This window comes from Rhodnius prolixus, unplaced genomic scaffold, assembly GCF_049639745.1.
Source record: "Rhodnius prolixus isolate KJV_2025 unplaced genomic scaffold, Rpr scaffold_7, whole genome shotgun sequence".
NCBI lineage: Eukaryota > Metazoa > Arthropoda > Insecta > Hemiptera > Reduviidae > Rhodnius > Rhodnius prolixus.
Genome location: NW_027411582.1, coordinates 391866 through 412965, shown reverse-complemented (window position 1 = coordinate 412965; position 21100 = coordinate 391866). Strand labels below are relative to the sequence as shown.

General features: G+C 36.4%; 2 protein-coding genes across 6 annotated transcripts; one reads left to right on the top strand and one right to left on the bottom strand.

Annotated features, from left to right (window-relative positions):
- Positions 1-3018: 3018 nt before the first annotated feature.
- LOC141446535 (uncharacterized) lies at positions 3019-6558 on the bottom strand. Of its 2 annotated transcripts, none has more exons than XM_074113085.1 (4): positions 6444-6558; positions 5796-5937; positions 5024-5224; positions 3019-4859 (listed from the first exon to the last, which is right to left on the bottom strand). In XM_074113085.1, exons 1-4 carry the CDS (start codon positions 6484-6486, stop codon positions 4796-4798), a joined length of 450 nt encoding a protein of 149 aa, XP_073969186.1. In that variant the 5' UTR covers positions 6487-6558; the 3' UTR covers positions 3019-4795. The 2 variants fall into 2 exon arrangements, with proteins under 2 accessions (XP_073969186.1, XP_073969185.1); XM_074113084.1 differs by lacking the exon at positions 6444-6558 and adding an exon at positions 6001-6383 and having other exon boundaries at positions 4235-4859.
- Positions 6559-9119: 2561 nt separating this feature from the next.
- Positions 9120-19295, top strand: LOC141446617 (ELMO domain-containing protein 3-like). Of its 4 annotated transcripts, none has more exons than XM_074113183.1 (8): positions 9120-9491; positions 9568-9698; positions 9788-9908; positions 10684-10805; positions 10877-11082; positions 11215-11342; positions 11427-11519; positions 18977-19295. In XM_074113183.1, exons 1-8 carry the CDS (start codon positions 9386-9388, stop codon positions 19018-19020), a joined length of 951 nt encoding a protein of 316 aa, XP_073969284.1. In that variant the 5' UTR covers positions 9120-9385; the 3' UTR covers positions 19021-19295. The 4 variants fall into 4 exon arrangements, with proteins under 4 accessions (XP_073969284.1, XP_073969285.1, XP_073969286.1 ...); XM_074113184.1 differs by lacking the exon at positions 18977-19295 and adding an exon at positions 13611-13767; XM_074113185.1 differs by having other exon boundaries at positions 9121-9491; positions 9563-9698; positions 18977-19164.
- The last annotated feature ends 1805 nt before the right edge of the window (positions 19296-21100 follow it).

Genomic DNA, 21100 nt, shown 5'->3' with positions numbered 1-21100 from the left:
CTTAATTCACAAAAATTACTTGCTATTCGTGTTTAAAGTATGGTAATAATAAATATTACATAATTTATAACTGTATCCTTTCTGAGAAGGCCAAATCCAATGTACTTACTCATAACGCATTAAAAACCATGTAAAAGTATTGTGATTGTGTCAAAGTTCAAAAGTTAAGTTTCGTCTCGAAACATATCGTTTTCCTAGTAATACATCCGTGGCTACCCTATAGGACATGAGGCCTTCTAGAGACTGGCTCCAGTCCTAATTGTTGGTACTGACTCACGTAGAAGTTTCCTCAAGTATGAAGTATAGTAGGAAGGAAAGCGAGCGAGGTAACTATGAGGTTATGGGTTCATGCGTGCTAGATTCAAAATAGATAACGGAGAACAGACGCACCTAATTGAATTCTCAAATTTCCAAATCATTTAATGAGGCCACCTCCTAGGCCCCAATAAAAAAAAAGATTTTTTTTATCCAAATCCTAGTTTGAAACTAGTTTGGTCTTGTATTTATATTTGGTGTGAAGCCGGATGAATGCTGAAGAAGAGATCTGCATAAATCAACCGGGAGGTTCGGCACTAATATCTACTTCTGTGAAACACATATCTAGCGCAGCACTAGTCTGCTTCCGGAGACCTTTCTACTATTGTGAATAGTATTGTGTTATGTCTGAGGTCCACTGAATTCACTCTATATGCAGAAGATGATGAAGACGAATTTCAACTCAGAAATGAAAACTGAAATTTGGTTCAGCAAAATCGGACCGATCAACTTAAACAAGAACCTCATTACCGCCAAAATGGGACCTAGGTGAAATTTCAAATTGGAATTTTCTGCGATTTTTTGTTGTTGATTTGAGTTTCGAGACACCAACACAAACATATTGCCAGAGAAATTAATAAAAACCACTTTTTCGCACTCTTGGGCCCTCAAAAAAGGAAACTCCCGAAAAAACGATTATAAATAATTTGAAATATTGCAATATTCTCTTCTTAGTTACTAGTATACTAATAAAGAGAAAATAGGAAAAGAATAAATGAATGGAAAATATTCGGGTCCCATTGAAACGATTTTAAAGGAGAATTAGTTGGGTATGAGTATTTTAATTAGTTGAGAATAAATGTAGCAAACGTTGTGACCCCTTTACGGGCCAGAGAACACGTCCCAAGCGCACTCTTTTCCTTGGTGCAACCTGTAATTTTCTTACAGGTGGAGTCGGCCTTCCTTCATAATCACCATCATTGCTTCTAATGGCCAAGAAGAATATAGTGACGTATGCAGAGAATTGCTCAAAATTGGACTAACCATATTGCAGTTAATGACCGTATCTCTGAAAGATCAGTCACATATCGCTAACCTTTTTTGGGCAGATGGAGACATCCTTCGTACAGATTCATGCAAGCCACAGACAATTCAAAACATGCGGCGTTTAGGCTTTAGTCGAAATCTGTCAAGGTGATGAACTATTTAAATAGATCAACTTTTCATTCTTTTAAGAATTGATCGTAAAGGTAACTGAAGTGTTATGCTTTAAGTAAAATTTTGTGATATAAACTCACTTCTGGATGAGAGGTTTGGGAAGAGATCCCTTTGAAGTGTATTGACCTGATATGCCGATCTTCTTTCTATTCTTAACTTCCATGTTTCCTCTTGTTTCAGCCGAAATTGCCTCAAAATCAGGACTTAATTCAGCAGATATAATTTCTTATACATGGGTCTCGCTGTAATTATAGTTAAGCGAACTCACCAGACATATCTTCCATTTCTATTTAGCAATTATTCGCCATCATTTCATAGCTTTATTTTTGCGGTCTGTTCTCTTTTCTGCACACAAAGTCAGAATTACATTTTCTTTTCTTCGACATAATCTTTGTATGTTAGTTTTCTATTTATCTTTAGTTTACATCCACTTTGTAATGGGTTTTTAGAAGATTTTAAATTTTTTATAATGAAAGACAATTAACCAATCATATCGATAAATTTTGTTTATCAATTGGTTATCGATTTTGTTTGACAATTTTTTTTTTTTAATAACAGAAAATGGCTGTTCTATGGGTGGGAAAGGCAGACATCCTTTTTCCATCCGTCCCACTTGATCGTGGAGGCAAGGGCAGGATTCCTGCCGAGATTCGTCCCACTGAAGATGGACAGAATTAGTTGGTTGAGCGGAGACCTGCCTCCAAACAGCTTACGGCCTGCACACTCTATGACCGAAACAGAAAGTGAAGCGCCTGATTGGTCGCGGTCAGTGTGCCCGCTTTCCCCCATAGTTTTCCCTCTCAACTGTTCACATCTGGTGAAAATGTCATAATCTTATTTCACACTTTTCTTTTAACATTGCATTATTTTAGTGGCCTTTATTGTGGTTCTTGACCTTGCCATAAATAACTTTTCATAACTCTTTAAATGGGAAAACATTCATGCCAAAACCACTAAATTTCTTATGTAACTGGACTAACACCGGGCGAGTCCTGGCCTCCCTAATGAGCATACGCCATCCTGCTCTATCTTGTACCAGCTGCTTTCCAGTTGGAAATTCCCTAAAGTTTTTGCGTCAGCCGCCCATTCCATCTACCCACCTCAGCCTTGGCCTTCCCCAGCCCTTCTAATTCGGTGAACAGTCTCTTCTAACACTTTTCTTGAGATCTCAGGTTCCTCCATTCTAGCTAAGTGGCCTGCCCAATTCAGACTCCCTGTCTTGACAACTTTTACAACATCCGTTTCGGCGTGTAAATCGTACAGTTCCCTATTATTTCATATTCCCCAGACTTCTCCCTCTTTTACTGGGCGAAACGCAAACATTTCTGTAAAATCGCACGGCCATTGTACTAATCTCCTGTTTAGAATTTCCACTCTACTGATTTCATCCAAAACTTTATTGGATTCGATATTCGAACCCAAACTAAATACCAAATTTCAAAAGTCTGCAAGAATTTATTTCTGTGCTAGGTTAGCGCGCGACTCCAACGCAATGCTAACTAGATAGGAAGAGAAGCTGTCTTGTCAACATCCCCTTTATCTCAATAAAAACATGGACAGATACATATGTTATGTAAGGGTACAGGAAAGAAATCGTTCGAGAATATTTTTTCTTCTTATTTATTTTATATTCGTAAATTTAATTCTCGTCGGCTAACCATTCGTGCAATGTTTTCTTTTTCGGTTATTCAGATTAGATTATTTCTGGTTACCTTGTTTCTTTTAGACAATTATGCATGTCCACTCGCAAAAAACTAGCAGAGAAAAGTCGAGTGATGTTATGCCTTTTTTCTCAGGCCGGATTCCAAATAAGGTTTCTATAAGCAATTACTGCTCTTTTTGCTAGGATAGGTTAGCAAATTCTTGATGCGCTTAGAAATATCTACGATAGAAAAATCTGCAACAATCTATTGCTACTAGGAAGAAAGACGTCAAAAAAGATATCTCCAACGGAAACTCAGAAATGAAAACCTTCACAATGCATTTCCTGCTACGTACAAGAGATAAGAGAAAGTAAAACTTCCGCTTCCCGGGTGTAGAAAAGAAATTGCACCCGTTTGAAAAGTTGCCCAGGAAGCAGCTAAGTTACATTTAAAGCGCCATTCGTGTATTTCCTGCTCCAGAATCTTCAACACTTCAGACTTTTTCTAGCCAACGGCTAGCTTTTTTTTTTATGTACTTAAAAACTGTTTACTTTGCAGCTCTTTTGGTTTAAAGATATCTTGAAACTAATGGATCAATGTGAATTAAATTCGGAAATTAATTTAAGTAATATCAATAGGTGGAGTGATATATTTGGTCAGCTGCAAAATAGGATTAGTTTAAACTTCAAAGCGCAAATTGCGAACAAAGTTATTGAACATGATTCTTATCCCTTATATAGAGCGCTTAAGTTTGATCTTGGGAACAATCATTACTTGCGATGTAACCTGCCCCTGGAACACACGCGTTGGCTAATGAAGGCCCGAGCGGGTATATTGAAGTTAGGCAGCTCTGCTCCTTACCAAAGAGTTGAAAATGATACTTGCCAATTGTGCAATGATATTGTAACTGACGGTGTGTATCACTTTATAGCAAGCTGCCCGAGATTATCCGACATTAGGCTCGGATATTTTGGCCAGCTGCAACTATCTGGAGAGGAAGCATTGGCATACATGAACAGTCGATGCCAACTGTTAGTTACATCAAAGCTGCGTATGTGCATGTTCTAAATTACTCATAGACTCTTATTTATTGTATGATTTGATTACGATTTAGAATTATACAGTAATATTTTTACTTGATTAGCTAACATTAATACTTTTATTTTATATTTCTGCTGCTCATTTGGATTAATATTGTTTATAGTTTATTTAGTTATCTTGAAGCATATTTTCTTCATTTCAATGGAATTTTTTTTTTTTTTTTTTTCGACTCCACCGACGGTCTATGACCATGGTAATGTCTTTTGATTGTTTTATTTTGAATTGTATTTTTCTTTATTAAGCATGTAACATTTATAAATAAAGACTTTAATAATAATAAAAAACTTCCGCTTCCCGGGTGTAGAAAAGAAATTGCACCCGTTTGAAAAGTTGCCCAGGAAGCAGCTAAGTTACATTTAAAGCGCCATTACTTTAAAACAAAAAAGTCCAGTTACTTGATTGTTATGTGGCACATGGCTACGTGAAAACCAGATGGTCGTAACTCAAATTTAATGATTTTTCTTGAATTAAAAAAGAAAAAGTTTATGCCCATAAATTGAAATTTGTAGGTAATTCCCTCAGGTTTGGTCGAAACAATATTGCAAAAGTAAAACTTTGTTGGATGTTATTAACTTTATTTAATCAATGAGAGCTTCAGTTCTGAAGGTGGGGATTTTGGCGATTATCATGGCATCTCTGAACCTGAAACAAGAAATCATAATTACCATCAGTGCAGATTCGCTAGCAACTGGATTAATGCCATTCACAAAAGATATTCGTGTATTTCCTGCTCCAGAATCTTCAACACTTCAGACTTTTTCTAGCCAACGGCTAGCTTTTTTTTTATGTACTTAAAAACTGTTTACCTGGTCATCATACTGCGGTATGTCCCTGGACTCTGCGGATTGGTGGAGTAATCGCACGACATGTCTTGATAGCTCCCCCATTCAGATTCCTTCTTCTTAACCGGAACTGGCTTCAGCGGTAGCATACTTGTTAGCGTACTGGGCTGAGCGCTTCTCGCAGCACTATCCCTTATTCTGATATCATTCTCTAAGAATATTTCACTGTAACAAGTATTCTGTATTCGCACTATCCGAGCTACTATTTGGCAATAAATGGTCATCCAATAAATGACGCTGTTAGCGCACAACTCCAAAAAGAATTTCCAAATTTTATTCTTTCTATACTTCAATCTTTTTATTCTCTTTATACTTCACTCGCACACCAATGTGGAGACAAACAAAAAAAAATTATTTACGCAATACTTTAGACAGATTTTGGGATTTTTTAGTACATATTCATAAAATTTTTAAATAGGTATGTTTTAAATATTAAATGTACTTAATTAACAAAATTCGTTAAATAATTTTAAATCATGATTTGTTTAAAAAAAGAAACTTTACAAGGAAATATTATGGGCAACAGTTAAATTAATGAAATTACGACAAAACCACTAAACTATTTCCTCTTAAAAAAAAGGTATTTTTCATGCTCATTAATTTAACTAAAAGATATACTAAGATATACAGTAAAATAGAACTTTGAGTTTAAGAGTGTTAAACGTTAGGACAAGACAGGGTTACAGCTCTCAATGAAATTGAAATGAAATGAGATGCAGAAGTCAGCCAGTTTTACCTCGGGCTGACTTTGTCAAAGGTGAAGGGCATGTAGGCCTGACACTCTTCTGGGTCCAAGGGTTGTTGAAGTTTCCTCTTTGCTAGGAAGGCATCTAGCGGCTGGTCGACCGATACTCCGTAGACATTGTTTACCACCGAACCTGTTGGCAAGAAGATGGATCAGTATTGGTGGTTAGCCTTAATTAACAAAGTGACAGCCGTACCTAAGTAGTACTTGGTACTGTCGAGGATGTGGTACAGTTTATGCTCCGCAGCCACTCTCCTCTCCAGTCCGCAGGTGCACATCGGCAGACAGCAGTATCCCGAACTGGGTATTTCCTTCATTTTAGCCATTCCGACAAGCCAAATCCCGTTTTGCTCATCTAGTATTGCGGCTAGTGCAGCTAGGAAAAATTTATTTCAATGTGCAATGTTCCCTTACTACTTTAATTACGAAAGCACTTTAGTTGCCATGCGTTACCTTCCTGCAGCACATATTGTAATCACATGATTCTATTACCCAGTCAGTTTTACCAATGATTTTTTGTTTATTTGATTTTTTATGGAATCTAACTGCCACGAATTAATTTATATTTCTAATACAAATAATTTGGATATTAATATGTACTACATGTTCAATTCAGAGCACGCGGCTGTCCAAACCAACCTGCACCAAAGTCACTTTTTACTTGTTTTACCGGGCTTGACATCCATCACCGCTGCAAAGAGAGAATGCTGGTTTTATTTCACGTATGCCACAAAGTTTTGCTTAATGTCCAAAGTAATTCATAAATAATAAACATATGCGAAATTTTATAGACGTGCCTTTTGGATAATGAGGTTGAACGTACTAAAGAATTGTCAGCCCCTACTTTGGTGAGGAGTCAAGCCTCTACATATGTGGTATATAAATGAAGTGGGAATATTTATATAATTATTTTATCACTGTATTTATATTTTCAATAAACACACAATATATAACTACTATATATATACTATAGTATATACATGTAGATTTATATATAATAAGATATGGATAGAAAAGCATTCCAGAAAAACGGATCCCCCCCCAAAATTAGGGAGCAATATGGGACCAACAGTTTTCTGTTTACGGTCTCCGGTTTGGAGGAGAGGGACTTGCTTTGGTAAAATCCCAAGGAGTTTCTTTGTCGAGGTCGGCATTGAGCTGCTGATCCAGCGAATCATCTAACCTCATAGATCGCATATTATTGCTATTAATTCTACCACAGACTACGCCTTACGGATGTTTATTATTGAAATATAAATATAAAAGCAGAGACATATAGCTACTTTTTTCAATTCTCTGTTCTGACTTAACCAATCTAACGTGGCTTTGTCGAGTGTTTGTCTTGCGATAGATAAAAAAGCTATGCCTTTGCACACCTCAACAAACTTGAACCGCCCATTTATTGTTTTTTATTTAATAATGTGTTTCTGTCAAATGAATGTAAATGTGTATTAGTATGCTCTATAAACTATTAACCTAATGTTTGCTATGTCTGGTGCATACATTCCTTATACTAAGAGTATAAACACTGTCATTTTAGCCACACAACTCCTACCCATTTCCCTTGGAGAACGGAGAAAAAATGTAATGTTTCTTCTAATAATTGTTAACTGTTTCTAACCGCTAACTTTTCTGGAAAATAATGTGAAACCTTATTATCCTTAAATCTCTCACCCCCTTGTACCAAGATCAATCGCATTTTTTGTTTTCATTCAGTGGTTTGCTATCAGTCTTCCCTCTTTTAACATATACAAGTAATCAGAACGAGTAATAGTAATAGTAACTCATATATTAATACAGTAGTTTTATGTAGCTAAATATTGAATCCGAAAATCTTTTAAAAAAATGTAAAAATGGGACTAATTCTGCTATCATTAAAATCATTTAGCTATTTTATTATTTTTTTAACTTTTTTTATTAGATTACACCTTTAATTAATTCCACTCATAGTGATGTGTTAGGTTAGGTTTTCAATAATTAATATTCTTTTATGGCCATGCATTTGAAAATACATGGCTTAATGTTTTTTCAAATAAGTGGTTAAATCAAAAAACATTTTTATTCCATTATTTTTCTAATAATGCACTATTACTGCTTTAAAAAAAAAAATTTTACAAATACATACAGATATAAGCAATTCAAAAATCCCCTTCAACGAAACAATTAATGCACTAAATATACATATATTTATTTTTTTAACATTTACGTATAGGTATAAATTATGAAATCTTTATTAAATTCATAACGTAAGTTTCTAAATTTGTGCCTAAATAATTTAACAGTGGTTACAAATTACAAAACTAACAAGAAAGCCAATATTTTGATTTAATACTCAGAAATTTAAATCAGATTAATTTCTCCAGGAGATATCTGCTCCAATGAATAAAACGCTTATCTAAAATACATTCCAACAGGTTTATATATGTTCCATAACCAATGTTGTATGTACTTCATAAACATGTGTTTATGAATTTCATAAAATTCCATCCAATTTTTCGAAAATAGTAATGGATTGCTAAGAATCACATATCAATATAGATACATTTTTTTTTTTTTTTTTTTGGCATATCAATATCTGAGCTTATTGGCGCTTTTTCCAGAGCTCTACCGGTCTCCGGAGAATGTTTTCTCGTTACTGTCAATTCTGTCTATGATTGGATATTCAGCTGTAAGAAGCTCCTAGGGAGAGAAAATCTAAGGGCTAGCAGCTAGATTCAAACTCGGTATCTCCTCCTTACAACCCAGTATACGCTAACCCCTGAGGTAATCCCTTCCCTCTTTCAAATTAATTTTCGGTATTTTGAGGAAAGTATGAAAATTGGTTATCTAAATAAAACCAGATTTCTAATAACTTTCTGAAACTCAATTATTTAAAACTCAGAACATTTGAAAATCTATTTACTTTGTGTACATCTTGATACTCTCAATATCAGAAGATACACGACGGAGAAAATCGTCATTGAAATTATACAAATAAAATTTTTAGTTCTGGTTGTGCCTGATGTGTGCAGTTGTAAGAAAATCCGCGGCACCAATTTCTATGAAATCTTTTTTTAAAAAATTAAAAAATCCATTTAGTAGAGTGCTACTTTTGGTCAAAGCATTTTCTTTAAATCAGAAGTTTTGCAACTTTTTATTTAAAGTAAATAAACCCGCCAAACTGCTCTTAAACGAATTTTCCCATACAAACTTTTCTAGCGAAAGGGGCCTTGAAAGTATTGTAGTTGAATTTTTAATAGAAAACACAAGGCACAGAACACCATCTATCGGAGTGTGATGAGAAATGAAGTCATCGTAATGTGGCGCTCCAACAGCAGATTTAACAACGTCGCAAAGATGGCCACCACAGAGCTCCGCTGCTAATTGTCACTTCAGTAGAGTTCACGAGTGAAGTGCACAAGATAGTAGAGTATATGCCGTCCTGTAAAGTGTAATAGAATTCTCTTTTTATAAAATTCGCATTCCTACAATGTAATTTTATAAACCCACAGTGTTGCATTATGTCATAGTATTTCCTAATGTAGACAAATAATACTGTTACATTGAACATTTCATATTCATAAAATGTTAAGTTGACTGTAATGAAATCTGTGGGAAGCCCGTCTATTAGAACTGATGTAATCAATTATTGTGATGACATGCTTAAGATTTTCAAGAACAAAAGTTTGGAACTAAGATGCTTTCAAGGTATGTTCTTCTTATTTAAATGGTAGACTTAAGATTTATCTTTTGAATAAGTGAATGTAGTTTTCTTCCAGGGTAGATTCTGTAGAGGAATGGTCAAAAGTGCCTACTGTGTTGACGAGTAGTGTGCAACTTAATAACGAGGTAGTTTCGCCAGTTGTTTCAATAGATGAAGCCGTACTTTACTTTAAAACGTTTGATTTTACTAAGGTAAGATCATTTAATGTTAAAAAAGAAGACCTAAGAATTTAAGTTAAAAAAAAAAATCATACAGTTAACTATTCTGTTTTATATTTCAGACTGCCGGTAAAACATTGCCAGAGAAAAGAAAGTTCTGTGAACTGTTTCGCTGGATGAAATCGCCACATTTACAAGAAGAATTGTCGGCTGAAAGTGATTTTATCAATTCATTGACGCAATGTAAGTTAGACAAAACAAATTATAATTTCAAAAACTATATATACAGAGAGCTGTATGGTATTCGGTCTTAGCGAAGTGTTGACCTAAGGAATGTTGGGGTAGTAAAGAAGAGAATGATTTAAGAGAAAAAAAAGCGACAACTCCTCGTCAGAGTATGTACATTGTGTAGAAGACGAGGTCAAGTCCCCAACATCCGAAAAAGGAGAGATCGGTGAGTCGTGCTGACTTGTCGGTCTGAGAGGTGAGAGCGCGGAATAAGATGGTAGACAAAGGGGAGACATTTTTTAATTTGACAGTAAAACAGGAAGCCAAATGAAGTGAAATGCTTGGATTACATCTATAAATGCGCCGTCCAATACTCCTCTCTTTCCAGTGCTGATTGTATACCGAATAACACGCGGTGGATACACTATTAGTTCGTGGCCTACTTTGAATCCCAAATACTCGTATATGGTGTGTGGTACTGCAGCACCTAGTTCCGCAAATATTCTTCTGAGGAAGGGCCTTGAAGCTACTCAATAAGGGTTTAAAACACAGGATGTGGTATAAAGAGAGAATATATAAATGTATAAACATCCCCTCAGAGCAAGTGGAGTTAAAGACCTAGCTGTTCTATCTCAGTCCGTTCGGAAGTTATGATTTTGAACTATCCCGACCTTGCGCAATAAAACTGCATTTGCTATAAAGTGCCCCTTTCGACCCTAATTTTCGAATTCAGCAGTTAATTTCCTATAAGATAAACTTATTTTTAGACTTAGAAGGTGATTGTTTGCAGGCAGTCTCGATTGGGCGGATGGAATGCAATGCCGAATACTTCAGACAATTTTCCGCTGTCTGACAGGGGCCCGGTTGGATTGTCCACTGAGAGGCACGCACTGGCAACTCATAGGCTTTCAGGTACTACTTTATCTTTTTTTGTGTTTTGTTCCATCATTGAACCTCTCCTACTCTGTGTTCATGTGCTACAGGGAAATGATCCTGCCACAGATCTGAGAGGAGTCGGTCTATTCGGGCTGCTACAGTTCCTCTATTTAACTTGCGACCAAATGTTACCTCTAGGACTTAAACTTTACAAGGTGGCCAATTCAGAATCCCAGCCATTTCCGCTAGCTGTGCTCAGTCTAAATCTGACCAATATTGTGCTCAATGTGTTCAACACTGGCAAGCTAAATAGGTAAGTCTAACATTTAGTGCTTGCTAGTGGGTCTTCTCCCTAGTTTGCTAAAACTCTTCTTTTATTAGAAGACATAAGCGGCGTACCACAATACATTTGAGTTGCGTTGTAAGTTTCTTTTAAATGTTTTAGAGAATGTAACGCCAGGAAATCTGTTATCAATACAGTAAATTCATTTTATGCTGCCCTTCTCATTTACACATTCAATATTTGGGTAACTCAAAAGAAAACAATTAAGGATTCTGGTTATATATTGAAAGGTATTATTCATTATTTAGCAGAAAATTGACTGAATTTTTATCAGTTTGGTAATATGGTGACTTTATTTGTGACATTGTTGACAGATGCAGAGAAATATTGTTGCCGTAATATTAGGAAAGTGTTGAAAGAATTGCCAAAACACCTCCAGAAATATGATATTAGCAACGTTAACACTGGTGAGATAATTTGATTATTTATTTATTGAGAGAAAGCTCTGGTAGAAATCTTGATTTTGGGGAGAAAATAAAAACTACAGCTTTGTCAGGCATCAAAATATTTATTTGGTAAATTCTAACAAGATCGTGTCCATTTAGATGAGACTTTCTTCCTCTCTGTTCGGTAGCTAGTACCAGCCAACAACTCAGTAATTTAACTCAGCTGGACTTTCATTCTTTCTAAGAGGTAAGTGGAACTTGTGAGGCCAATCTTGGAGCGCCTCATCCTCCCTAGTAGAGAGTATGCGTTCGTGTCAATCACTAGTTGCCTCGCTTGCTCTGTTGTTTGAAGTGCCGTAAAGGGTGTATCCAATAGCAAGTCCGTCGGCTTCCTCCATTACCTTCTACACCTTTGTGCTCCGGCACCCTACTTAACCTTAAGATTTTGTAGCTCGCTAAAGGTCTCGGTGTGGCTATTAAATAACGAGGCTATTGCTGTAAAACATTTTATTTTAAATTTATACATATTTAGTTATTATCACCTTCAATATACACACCTCCCCTATCACTACAACGCTCCATGCGAATTTACCATTGTTCGAAACAGTGCTGAAAGTCTTTTTCTGTCTGAGCTCCTGCATGACGCGTGCCGCTTTTTCTTTCACAGCTTCAACGGACTGGAATCGTGTCCCTTTTAATGCAGATTTGACTTTGGGGAACAGATCTAAAGTCCCATGGGGCCTAGGTCAGGCGGATGGCCTAAAATTGGGATGTTGTACTTGGCTAGAAACGTCGTCTTGACAGACAATGCAGTGTGAGCCGGCGCCGGATGTCTTGATGGACTCGTTCTTCCACAAATCGGAGTAGTTTTTTTTTTATTACTCTTTCACGGAGTTGAGCAAGCACCTCACTGTAGTAATGTTGATTAATTATCATCGATATTTTCATCCGTTTGGACGTTGAAGGGCGACCCGGGCGGTCATCATCTCCGACGTCTTCTCGGCCATCTTGGAAACGCTTGAACCAATGAAAAACTCGCGCACGTGATTAACATTCATCGCCATAAACTTCTTTTAATAAAAGATAGGTTTCAGTAGCGGTTTTATCAAGTTTTGAAACCGAAATTTCACGGCAATTCGTTGCTCTACTACGTTGTGTGGTATCGTGTTTTCGGCAAAATGAAACTAACACCTCTTACACAAACGACGGTTCCGGTCAGACAGATTTTTCTACAAACACGTGAGACGCTGCAATAGAAAGAGAAGGCTTTACGCTGCACAGCTGTCGGCCTTTAAGATTTGGCGCATGCATAGTTTTTTTGTAGCAGCATAGTCTCGTTATTTAATAGCCACACCTCGTATCCAATTCTGTGCTTGAAAATCTTATATCTAAGTCATTACACTTCCAAAGCTGTTAGGACCGCCTTCATTTTAGGAAAGATGACGGCTCTCTTGGCTGTAGTCTTCCATTCATACACTAACATCTCCACTTGCTCTCTTCAGCAATTAGACAGTTTCTCCTAGAAAAATAGTTAACTTCATTTTTTTTCCTTCTGTTCCTTCTTCACTTTACCGAACGATCTTCCTTTGTGTTTCACAATCCCCCAGCATCTCATTTACGAATTTCTTCGAAATGGGCCGCGTGTTTAGAATTCTACAAAATGCCATATTTTTGATATATTTCAGTTAACCAGATTGCCTGATTCATATTTCATCTCCACTCCATTATTAAGGCTTTTGAATATATTTTATAAAAAATTTAAAGAAAAAAGAAGAAATAATAATTAAGAATATTAAAATAGAATAGGGGCTTCAGACTCTTGGAGAGGAAAGAAAGTTGATACCCAGCCTCTGGAGAAAAATCACGAAAAACCGTTTCCACTAAAAAAAGAGGTTTATAAGTTTGGAGAAAATGCCAAACGGCCAGTAAGTTGCGGTACTTTATATACCTACTTTGTACTGAACGAATAGCTTCTGCTAGCTTCCAGTGTTGATAAAAAACGTACTTATGCAACATGTGGATAGATTGTTTTTTAGAAGAATTAACTAATAGAAAATGTTCTTGACATCTGTCTGACTGTTGGAATCTATTGCCTTGCATTTTCTGTTTCAGTTTGTTAGAAGTGGAATGCGAGGTGATGGGCAGTGGATCGTTATTCGGGAAGTGGCAGCCACTAGATTCGCCTTTGGCCAGCGGTTCTTATCTCATAACTATGTTTCCGAGAAATAAATAAAGAATTAAAAAAAAAAAACATTAGTTCATACACTCATATTGCTGTTAAGTTTCAGTTTTGGCTAGTTGAACCCTAATTATAGGTGAAGAACTCAAAGTAATTCTTGTACTTAAAAGAGCTATATTTTGGTTTTTCAGACAATAATTTTTTTTTTTTTGTAAATAAATATTTCTTTTATGTTTGCAAGTGTTGACCAACAGAGCTGGAATGGGGCACTCTAAAAAGCAGAACAAAAGACACGTCTAACCATGCCGATATTAATTGCTACATTCAGCTCCGCCCTCATTATAAAGTAAATCGTTAATTTTCTCAAGAAGTGGTTCTTTATCAGACCTCTGGACGCAGCTACTCTTTAAAAGGGAAGATCGCCAGTTTGCTGCTCCAGTGGCTCAAACTCAGCAAGTTAGCTTCCATTACTGCTGGAAAGTCATTGACTGTTTCTAGTTAGTTACTATTCACGTTATCCAACTATTTCCTGAAATTGGTAAAACACCCTCGTTACTTTTACCATCACATAAGATAATTACTGGCTTAATCCCGAACTTTCTAATTAGTTAATGTCTCACTGGTAATGAAAAAACTGATTTATAAATTGCCTAATTATGTAGGTGGGACCAATTACGGTGGGAGCAGGTAGTACCTTACTGAACTCTTCGTAACGAGAAAGGCCAATTTACGCTTAAATATTTCACTTCGAACCTTATTGCGAAACTTAACTTAGTGAAAGAAGCTGTAAAATACAAAAGAAAAGAATGCAAACAGTATCTTCGGAGAATATAATTACACTGTTGACATAAGAGCTGCCATTTCTATCCAAACTAACCCACAAAGAAACTGTCCCACTGACCTGGAAATTATTAAATTGACTAACTTCCGTAAAAAAATGACATTGTTTGGCTAATCGCTTGGTTTAGGTATGCACTATTTGTTGTTTCAACTTCCTTCCTTACCTCTTTGGAGAAAAAAATTCATGAAGACAATGGTACTTTGCGAAAACGAGGACGGCTTTTCTGCACAGAAATCTAGAGCAGGAAACTACTGTTACAAAGCTTAATTTATAGGATTGCCCTAGAAAATAGACCGAAATGTGGGCGAAAAGGATTATGGTGACGTCAACCATCTGGTGCTGAAATGCGTCTGCTACAATAGAGGCAGACGAAATCTGGATGGCAAACCAAGAGAAAGAAATAGAAACATTAGAGAAGAAAGTTGCGACTAATAAACAGCTCTATTTTTGCTTTTGTAAGAATGCTTAGAGTAAGGGATTTGCACTTGGAGATACAATTAGAAGCAGCACAAAGAACCTTCAGGATTCTAATAAATGCAGTCATGTCGCATTTTCTCTTCCGAGGTTCAGCTGATATTAACTGGTTGACCGCCATGTCTAACCGGAATCAGTAAGATATACAGGGAGTTACTTTATAAACAGTGGTTGTCAGTGAATGAAGATGTGAGGAAGTAATCTACTAATACAACCTCGGAGCAATCTTGACCGAGCCTGTTGAAAGGTTTGGAATAGCTCACCAAGCGTAAGTTTTCTCAAAGTAGGATTTTATTTTTAAAAAAAGAAAAAGGACATCCTTTGAGCCACCTTATAAAATAATAGGTTTCCTCACTAAGTACGGCTCTATTTGGTGAAATTTATTTTTGCTGAGACGGCAGAGAGAAAATATGAGAACTAGATATATGTATCTTCAGAACATGTCCTTCTGCTTGCGTTTTCTACGATGACCGAGAATATAAAAAATAAGTTTCCAGAGGTTGTCCCCGTTATTTTTTGCTAATAGGTATTTGAGCCTAGCAGAAGTTCAACGATTTTGCTAAAAGATGTTTGTGGCAGAATGAGTTGTCTTGAGGGGGTGGAGATGCTGGCTCTAAGTATGATGGAAGCACATCGTTCTAGAGTTTACTTGGAGTCTCCGTATGAGCTTTAACCTAGTGGGACGTAAGCGAAAGCTCGGTAAGCATGAAGCAACCAACTAAAAAAATAAAACAAGAGAAAGAAATAGACCACCGAACTACTGAAAGACATTCTTAATTCCAACAAGCTATTAGCATATCAAAAAATTAATAATTATTGATTAAAAAAAAAAATTCGATTTCCCACAATTGTTTAAATCGCGGAGCTCCAAGGGCAGCCATATGCCGGCAAGCTCAGCAAACATTTAACGGAAAGTTCCTTTACTTTCATTTTCCGAACTTCCGTAGAAAAACAACTTATTTCCCACTTACCACCGCTCTGCTTCCTCTTCACTGTTATTTCCACTGCCAGGTAAATTTATCTGGAAAATAAATCTTTGAAAAGCTAATTTATTTTTTCCTTCTCTGAGGTAGGCGAATATGTTTAATGTGAAAATTGTGTGGTACGTTTGCTCCGTTCACGACACCTAATAAGTTAAATGGATGTAAAGCCCACCTGTAAAAGTAGGCATTGCTTTCCTTTTTTAACCTTCTCTCAGGTTAGAAAGGAACTATAATCAGGCCAAATTTTAGATCTGGAGTTCACTATTCTGAGATTTTTAGAAAATGCCTTCCACGATTTTTTATGAACTTGACATACAAATAGCATACTTGTAGATCAATTACTTGGCATACAATTTGCTTACTTGTAGATCAACAACTTCCTACTTGAATAAATTTTTGCGTGGATAATTGATAACAGAAAGTTATTTTTCTTTAAACTAGTAAATCTGTGTGCCTTTGTTTAAATATGAAAAGAAATCTCTGGGAACTAGTCTATTAAATGACTGGGTATAAGAGGCTCTGGGTCAACTGTGATGGAAAGTGTACGCTTTGCACATATAGGTGGTGTTGCAAGTGCCTGTTTGAGATGTATTCCTCCCTCTGTTGAATGAGCACCAATGATATACGAACTGTCGTATTTTCCAGAAATTAATTTTAAAAAAGTAATTTTCAGAAAAATGTTTCAAATAATCGAAAGTTTGACACCTGGACGTGATACAGCTTGTTAGCTTTAGTGAAGTAATTCTTCATGAGAGATGAAGAGCTGAGAAGTATTTTCCAGAATAAGAGTTTCTTGTTAGCCTATTTTCGGATGCTGTCAGTGTGTGCTATCAATTCTTGAATGCAGTCACATGTGATAAAACTGTACATTGCAATAAGATGGTTGTTATTTGAGAGGGTTATAGGTTATAGTTACCAGATAAGTCCTACATTTTCCTGTGACGTTACTCAAATAAAGACGATAGAACTAATAGATAAGCGTTAACTTTAATGAGCTATTGTCAAGGAAGAAGGACATGCTAAAACAACAATCAAGTAAGTTGCACTTTCAGTTGACTTAAACAAAAGTAAGCGAGTTATTAGTTTAAAAATTGACAAATAGGTAGAGTTTATCCCAGATGAGGATCAAGTAATTTGAATGCTAAAACTTTAAAAAGAAGTACATTGAAGATTGATGACGCGATGTGCAGAGCATTAAGAGTTGAGCATTTCGGTAATGAAAGAGTAAAAGGTCATCTGGACAGGAACATGAGATGTTTACTAAGAGTGAAAGGTACGAACGAAGAGGTTGCTGAAGGTCGTCCGTCACCTCCCACATGTTCCTTAAATTGTATTATTGCAACAGAACTGCCCGGTAACTGTTCGTCTCTTACAACTATTCGCCGGTTGGCAGTTAATCTTTCTGCTAAGCCGGACATCTTTCAGGTTGCACCAACCCTACACTACAAGATTGACAAAATTTGTCCAAATTCGTTTCATTTTATTAATTATAGGCGGGTGGAGATGGAGTACAATTCTTGCCAGCGAATGCTAGGGCAGTGAGACTTAGCAAGCAGTTTTGTACCTCATGAAACCCACTAAAATAAGTTATTCTGGAAAAATATTTCATTTAGAAGGCATATGTAGTTTATTGATTTCGATTTTGATTAAATTTGATGGGATTCCAATAGAACTTAATTCATCGCGAAAAGATGATATTATCGTTATTATTTTACCGGCGTTGAATATCTTCAACGATATTCACCTTGTTAACAAGTTCTTTTCACACCTTTCTACACACAAACAGCGGCACACATCCGGACAAATTTCTCAAGAAAATTTTCTTTTTGACTCAGAGAATCTCAAAACAGATATTTCTATTGCGAAAACTGGAAATGGAAAATCTGACACACTGGCAATCCTTCCTTTTACCTAGTATAAAGAAAGAGAAAGGAGCGTGCATGATCGCTCTGAAGAAAAACTCGAAGTAGCGCTGCTGAGCTTGAATTGGCTATTTTGTTTTCTTACTGCAGCTATAGTTAATATCGTTTTTGGCGTAATCCGTATACCGGAACTACTGACTGTTTTTCCTTTTTTTGAGATTTCCTCGAATCTTAACCCTTGATAGTGTCCAGTAATTTTCTTGGAAACATTTTACCCAGCGAGGGGTTTTCATCTCATCGAGTTTCATCTTGTGGAAGTAATTCACCTCAGATTCTGTTTTATTAAGAGCTTTTATATCAAAGTTCATTGGTGCAACTCCACAGAACCGTTTAGCAAGGACTTGAAAGAGAATGTGAACTATTAGATACTACTGGTTTTTGCTATTTATTTCGGTAAAATTATGCGTGCAGACATTAGTGAAAGGAAACCTAGAGGAGTAGGAAATGGAACACTACATTGAAATATCCTCTGAAGAGCTACCGGAGCTAAGCAAAGAGCAAAGAAGTGCCTTCAGAAAATGAAGGAAATGGCAAACATGGTGCAATTCTGAAATGCTGTACCACTGGGATGAATTAGAAGAAATGGTAAATAATATATGTAGCTAATCACTTCATAAACTTGCTCAAAGTATGTATGTAAATATATTTTGAAGCAACCATCGTTGCAATGCCATTTTTTTGACTTACTTCTGAGGATTATGAGAACAAATCTAAAGTATAAAATCATTTTAAGTGAAAGCCAAAGATTTTATTTTTTTATTAAAAAATCGATTTATTTCTACCCTCCCCCCCAAAAACAAAGCTGTTTTTATTTATCCCCTTATTTGGGACTATTTTCCTTAAGGTAAGTGATAACTTTGGTTTCCCTATACGAATACAAAGGCTCACTGAGTACATAATGATTTCGTGATGCATATTCTGCGGTTAAGAGAGGACCAAGGGAAGTGGTACTACGGCCAGCGATGCTCCCTGCAATTACACGGTTAGAGCCCTAGTTAAGAGTGCTACTACAGTATCAATTACCAGCACATTACTAAACAAGCTGTGTATTTACCACTTTCTTCTGATTTATTTTCCAGGTTGGAAACTAGCGGCAGTAGGTGACGAGGCCTCAGCTGACTAAATTATCGGCTTGCCGCTCTGATTGCCAGCGAAACTCACCTCCCAACTTGCGACTATTTGGCCGACAGCAGCGCTATTCCGGCAGTGCTAACTAAGCTTGATTAGTACTTTAGCCACTACTAGAACTGGAGTCAAACCTGATGCACACAGATCCTTCTTAGAGTTATATTAAGAAAGTGTTTGCTGCGAAAACACCAAATGAAAACAAGAGAAACTGAGAATATTTACAAAATATCTGGTAAACGCTCACACCATTTGTTTTCTACAATTAAAGAATAAAATCAGTCTTTAACCATCCTAATTGTATTGTACTTCGATCTATTACAATATCCTAATAACACTGAATTAGCTTATGGTTTTGTTTTGAACATGTTCTTGCGAAGCTTTTATTAAAACTGTATAAGGGTTGATCATCAAAAACTGCACGAAAAAGCGTAACGTTGAAAAATTCCCAACTTTGATAATTTTTCCCCCTTTTTCTATAAAAGATAAAATTCCCAAATTTTCTTTAATATATAGGGAAAATCCTCCTTTAAAACTAATTTTTTTTTGCAACAACATAGATGAAATAGATTTCGAGAAAAAAAGTTGCCGAAAATGAGCAAAAACGGCATTTTTCAGAAATTGTTGTTGTTCTTGTTATTGTTACCTTTTTTGAAAACAACGTAGCGCCTAAACGCGCGAACCGATTTACATATTAACAAAAATGAAAATTTCATATTTTAAGATGGGTTGTAAAATTTGATCACTTAGTTAGCGTTTGGCCCTTCAATGTACATCTAATGAATTGTTTTGTTCACGTTCATCATATTCTGAATGACTTTTTCGGTCTAAGACAGGGGTCGGCAACCCGCGGCTCGCGAGCCGCATGCGGCTCTTTTATCCAAATTGTGTGGCTCTTCAGCCTGCCCAAATTTTATTGAAACGAATGAAAATTCTCTTGGTAAGATTTATTAAAATTATTAAAGGAGAAATGGCTCTCTACTTAAAATAGGTTGCCGATCCCTGGTCTAAGAGAACCTCGAATCTGCAATACAGGTAAAAATGTAAAAAACCGGGTAAGATGACCATACTCACCCTCACCAGTTTTTAGTGAAATTAATATTGGCTTTACCATTTCAATCCCTCGAAGAGCTGAAAATAATAACAGCCAGTACTATCTCACTTCCGGCATATTTGGCATACATTTGCCGAATATTCCATCCAGTGTTACGAGCAACTTAGGTTGAGCAGTTGCAAGCAGTTTTTCGTTTTTGTAACATCTTATTTATACATTAAGGAACATTATTTTCTTTCACAGAGGACACAGATCTACCTTAGAAAAATGGGAAGTCGGTTAAATGGGACAGTCTGTCGGAACGCTTGAGAAGCTACCCTGAATGCAGAAGGAAAGAGAGTTAAGTGCCAGTTTGCCAAGATATTAGTTTTTAAAATTTGAAAGGTTATTTATTCGATTGAAATCAAAGTTTGATGCAACGTTAACACAGATGAAGTCTTCAATAATTTGCCTTCTTCGTTCATCGTAATGGTTAAACGTAGAATAAGAATTCTTCTATAATAGAATTTCTATTTAGTATTCATTAGACGATTTATCATTTTAATCTATGACCGTTATCTTTCTGTGAGTGTGGAGATGGAGGTCGTGCTGACGTCATCGGTTACTTCAGATACTTTGTGGAAGTGTACTTCATCTGTCGAACTGATTGTTATTTGGCAGCAGGTTACGCAACTGGGGGGAAAGGAGTCTCGGTTGCACCGCCATCCAGCAAGCAACCTCCATCTCGCCCAACAGCAAGACGCCAGAAAGAAAGCCGTAAATTTGTAAGAGTCTCGATAAGGCGGCATATCCGAAAGTGGCAGTCAACTTAGTCTCAGACTGTGATCCAAAAGACCATTGACCAAGTACACTTAAGAGAACCATCTTTAAAGTTAAACTGAAATTTTAAATGCTAAAAAAATTAATTTGCACCTATTTGCTGTTATTTTAGATGAGGCAGCCATGATACAAGCTCTCGCAGGAAGTGGCTGACAGAAACTGTCAGCTGTTGTCCGAAACTGGCGCCAAATATGCCAACGAGTCC

Coding starts and splice junctions, on each gene's coding strand:
- LOC141446535 (XM_074113084.1), bottom strand. CDS start 6,130: ATGGCTAAAATGAAGGAAATACCCAGTTCGGGATACTGCTGTCTGCCG. Junction 5,938..6,000: donor CAGTACCAAGTACTACTTAG/GTACGGCTGTCA, acceptor TCTTGCCAACAG/GTTCGGTGGTAAACAATGTC. Junction 4,860..5,023: donor TACCGCAGTATGATGACCAG/GTAAACAGTTTT, acceptor TTCTTGTTTCAG/GTTCAGAGATGCCATGATAA.
- LOC141446617 (XM_074113183.1), top strand. CDS start 9,386: ATGAAATCTGTGGGAAGCCCGTCTATTAGAACTGATGTAATCAATTAT. Junction 9,909..10,683: donor TATCAATTCATTGACGCAAT/GTAAGTTAGACA, acceptor GATTGTTTGCAG/GCAGTCTCGATTGGGCGGAT. Junction 11,520..18,976: donor TATTAGCAACGTTAACACTG/GTGAGATAATTT, acceptor TTTATTTTCCAG/GTTGGAAACTAGCGGCAGTA.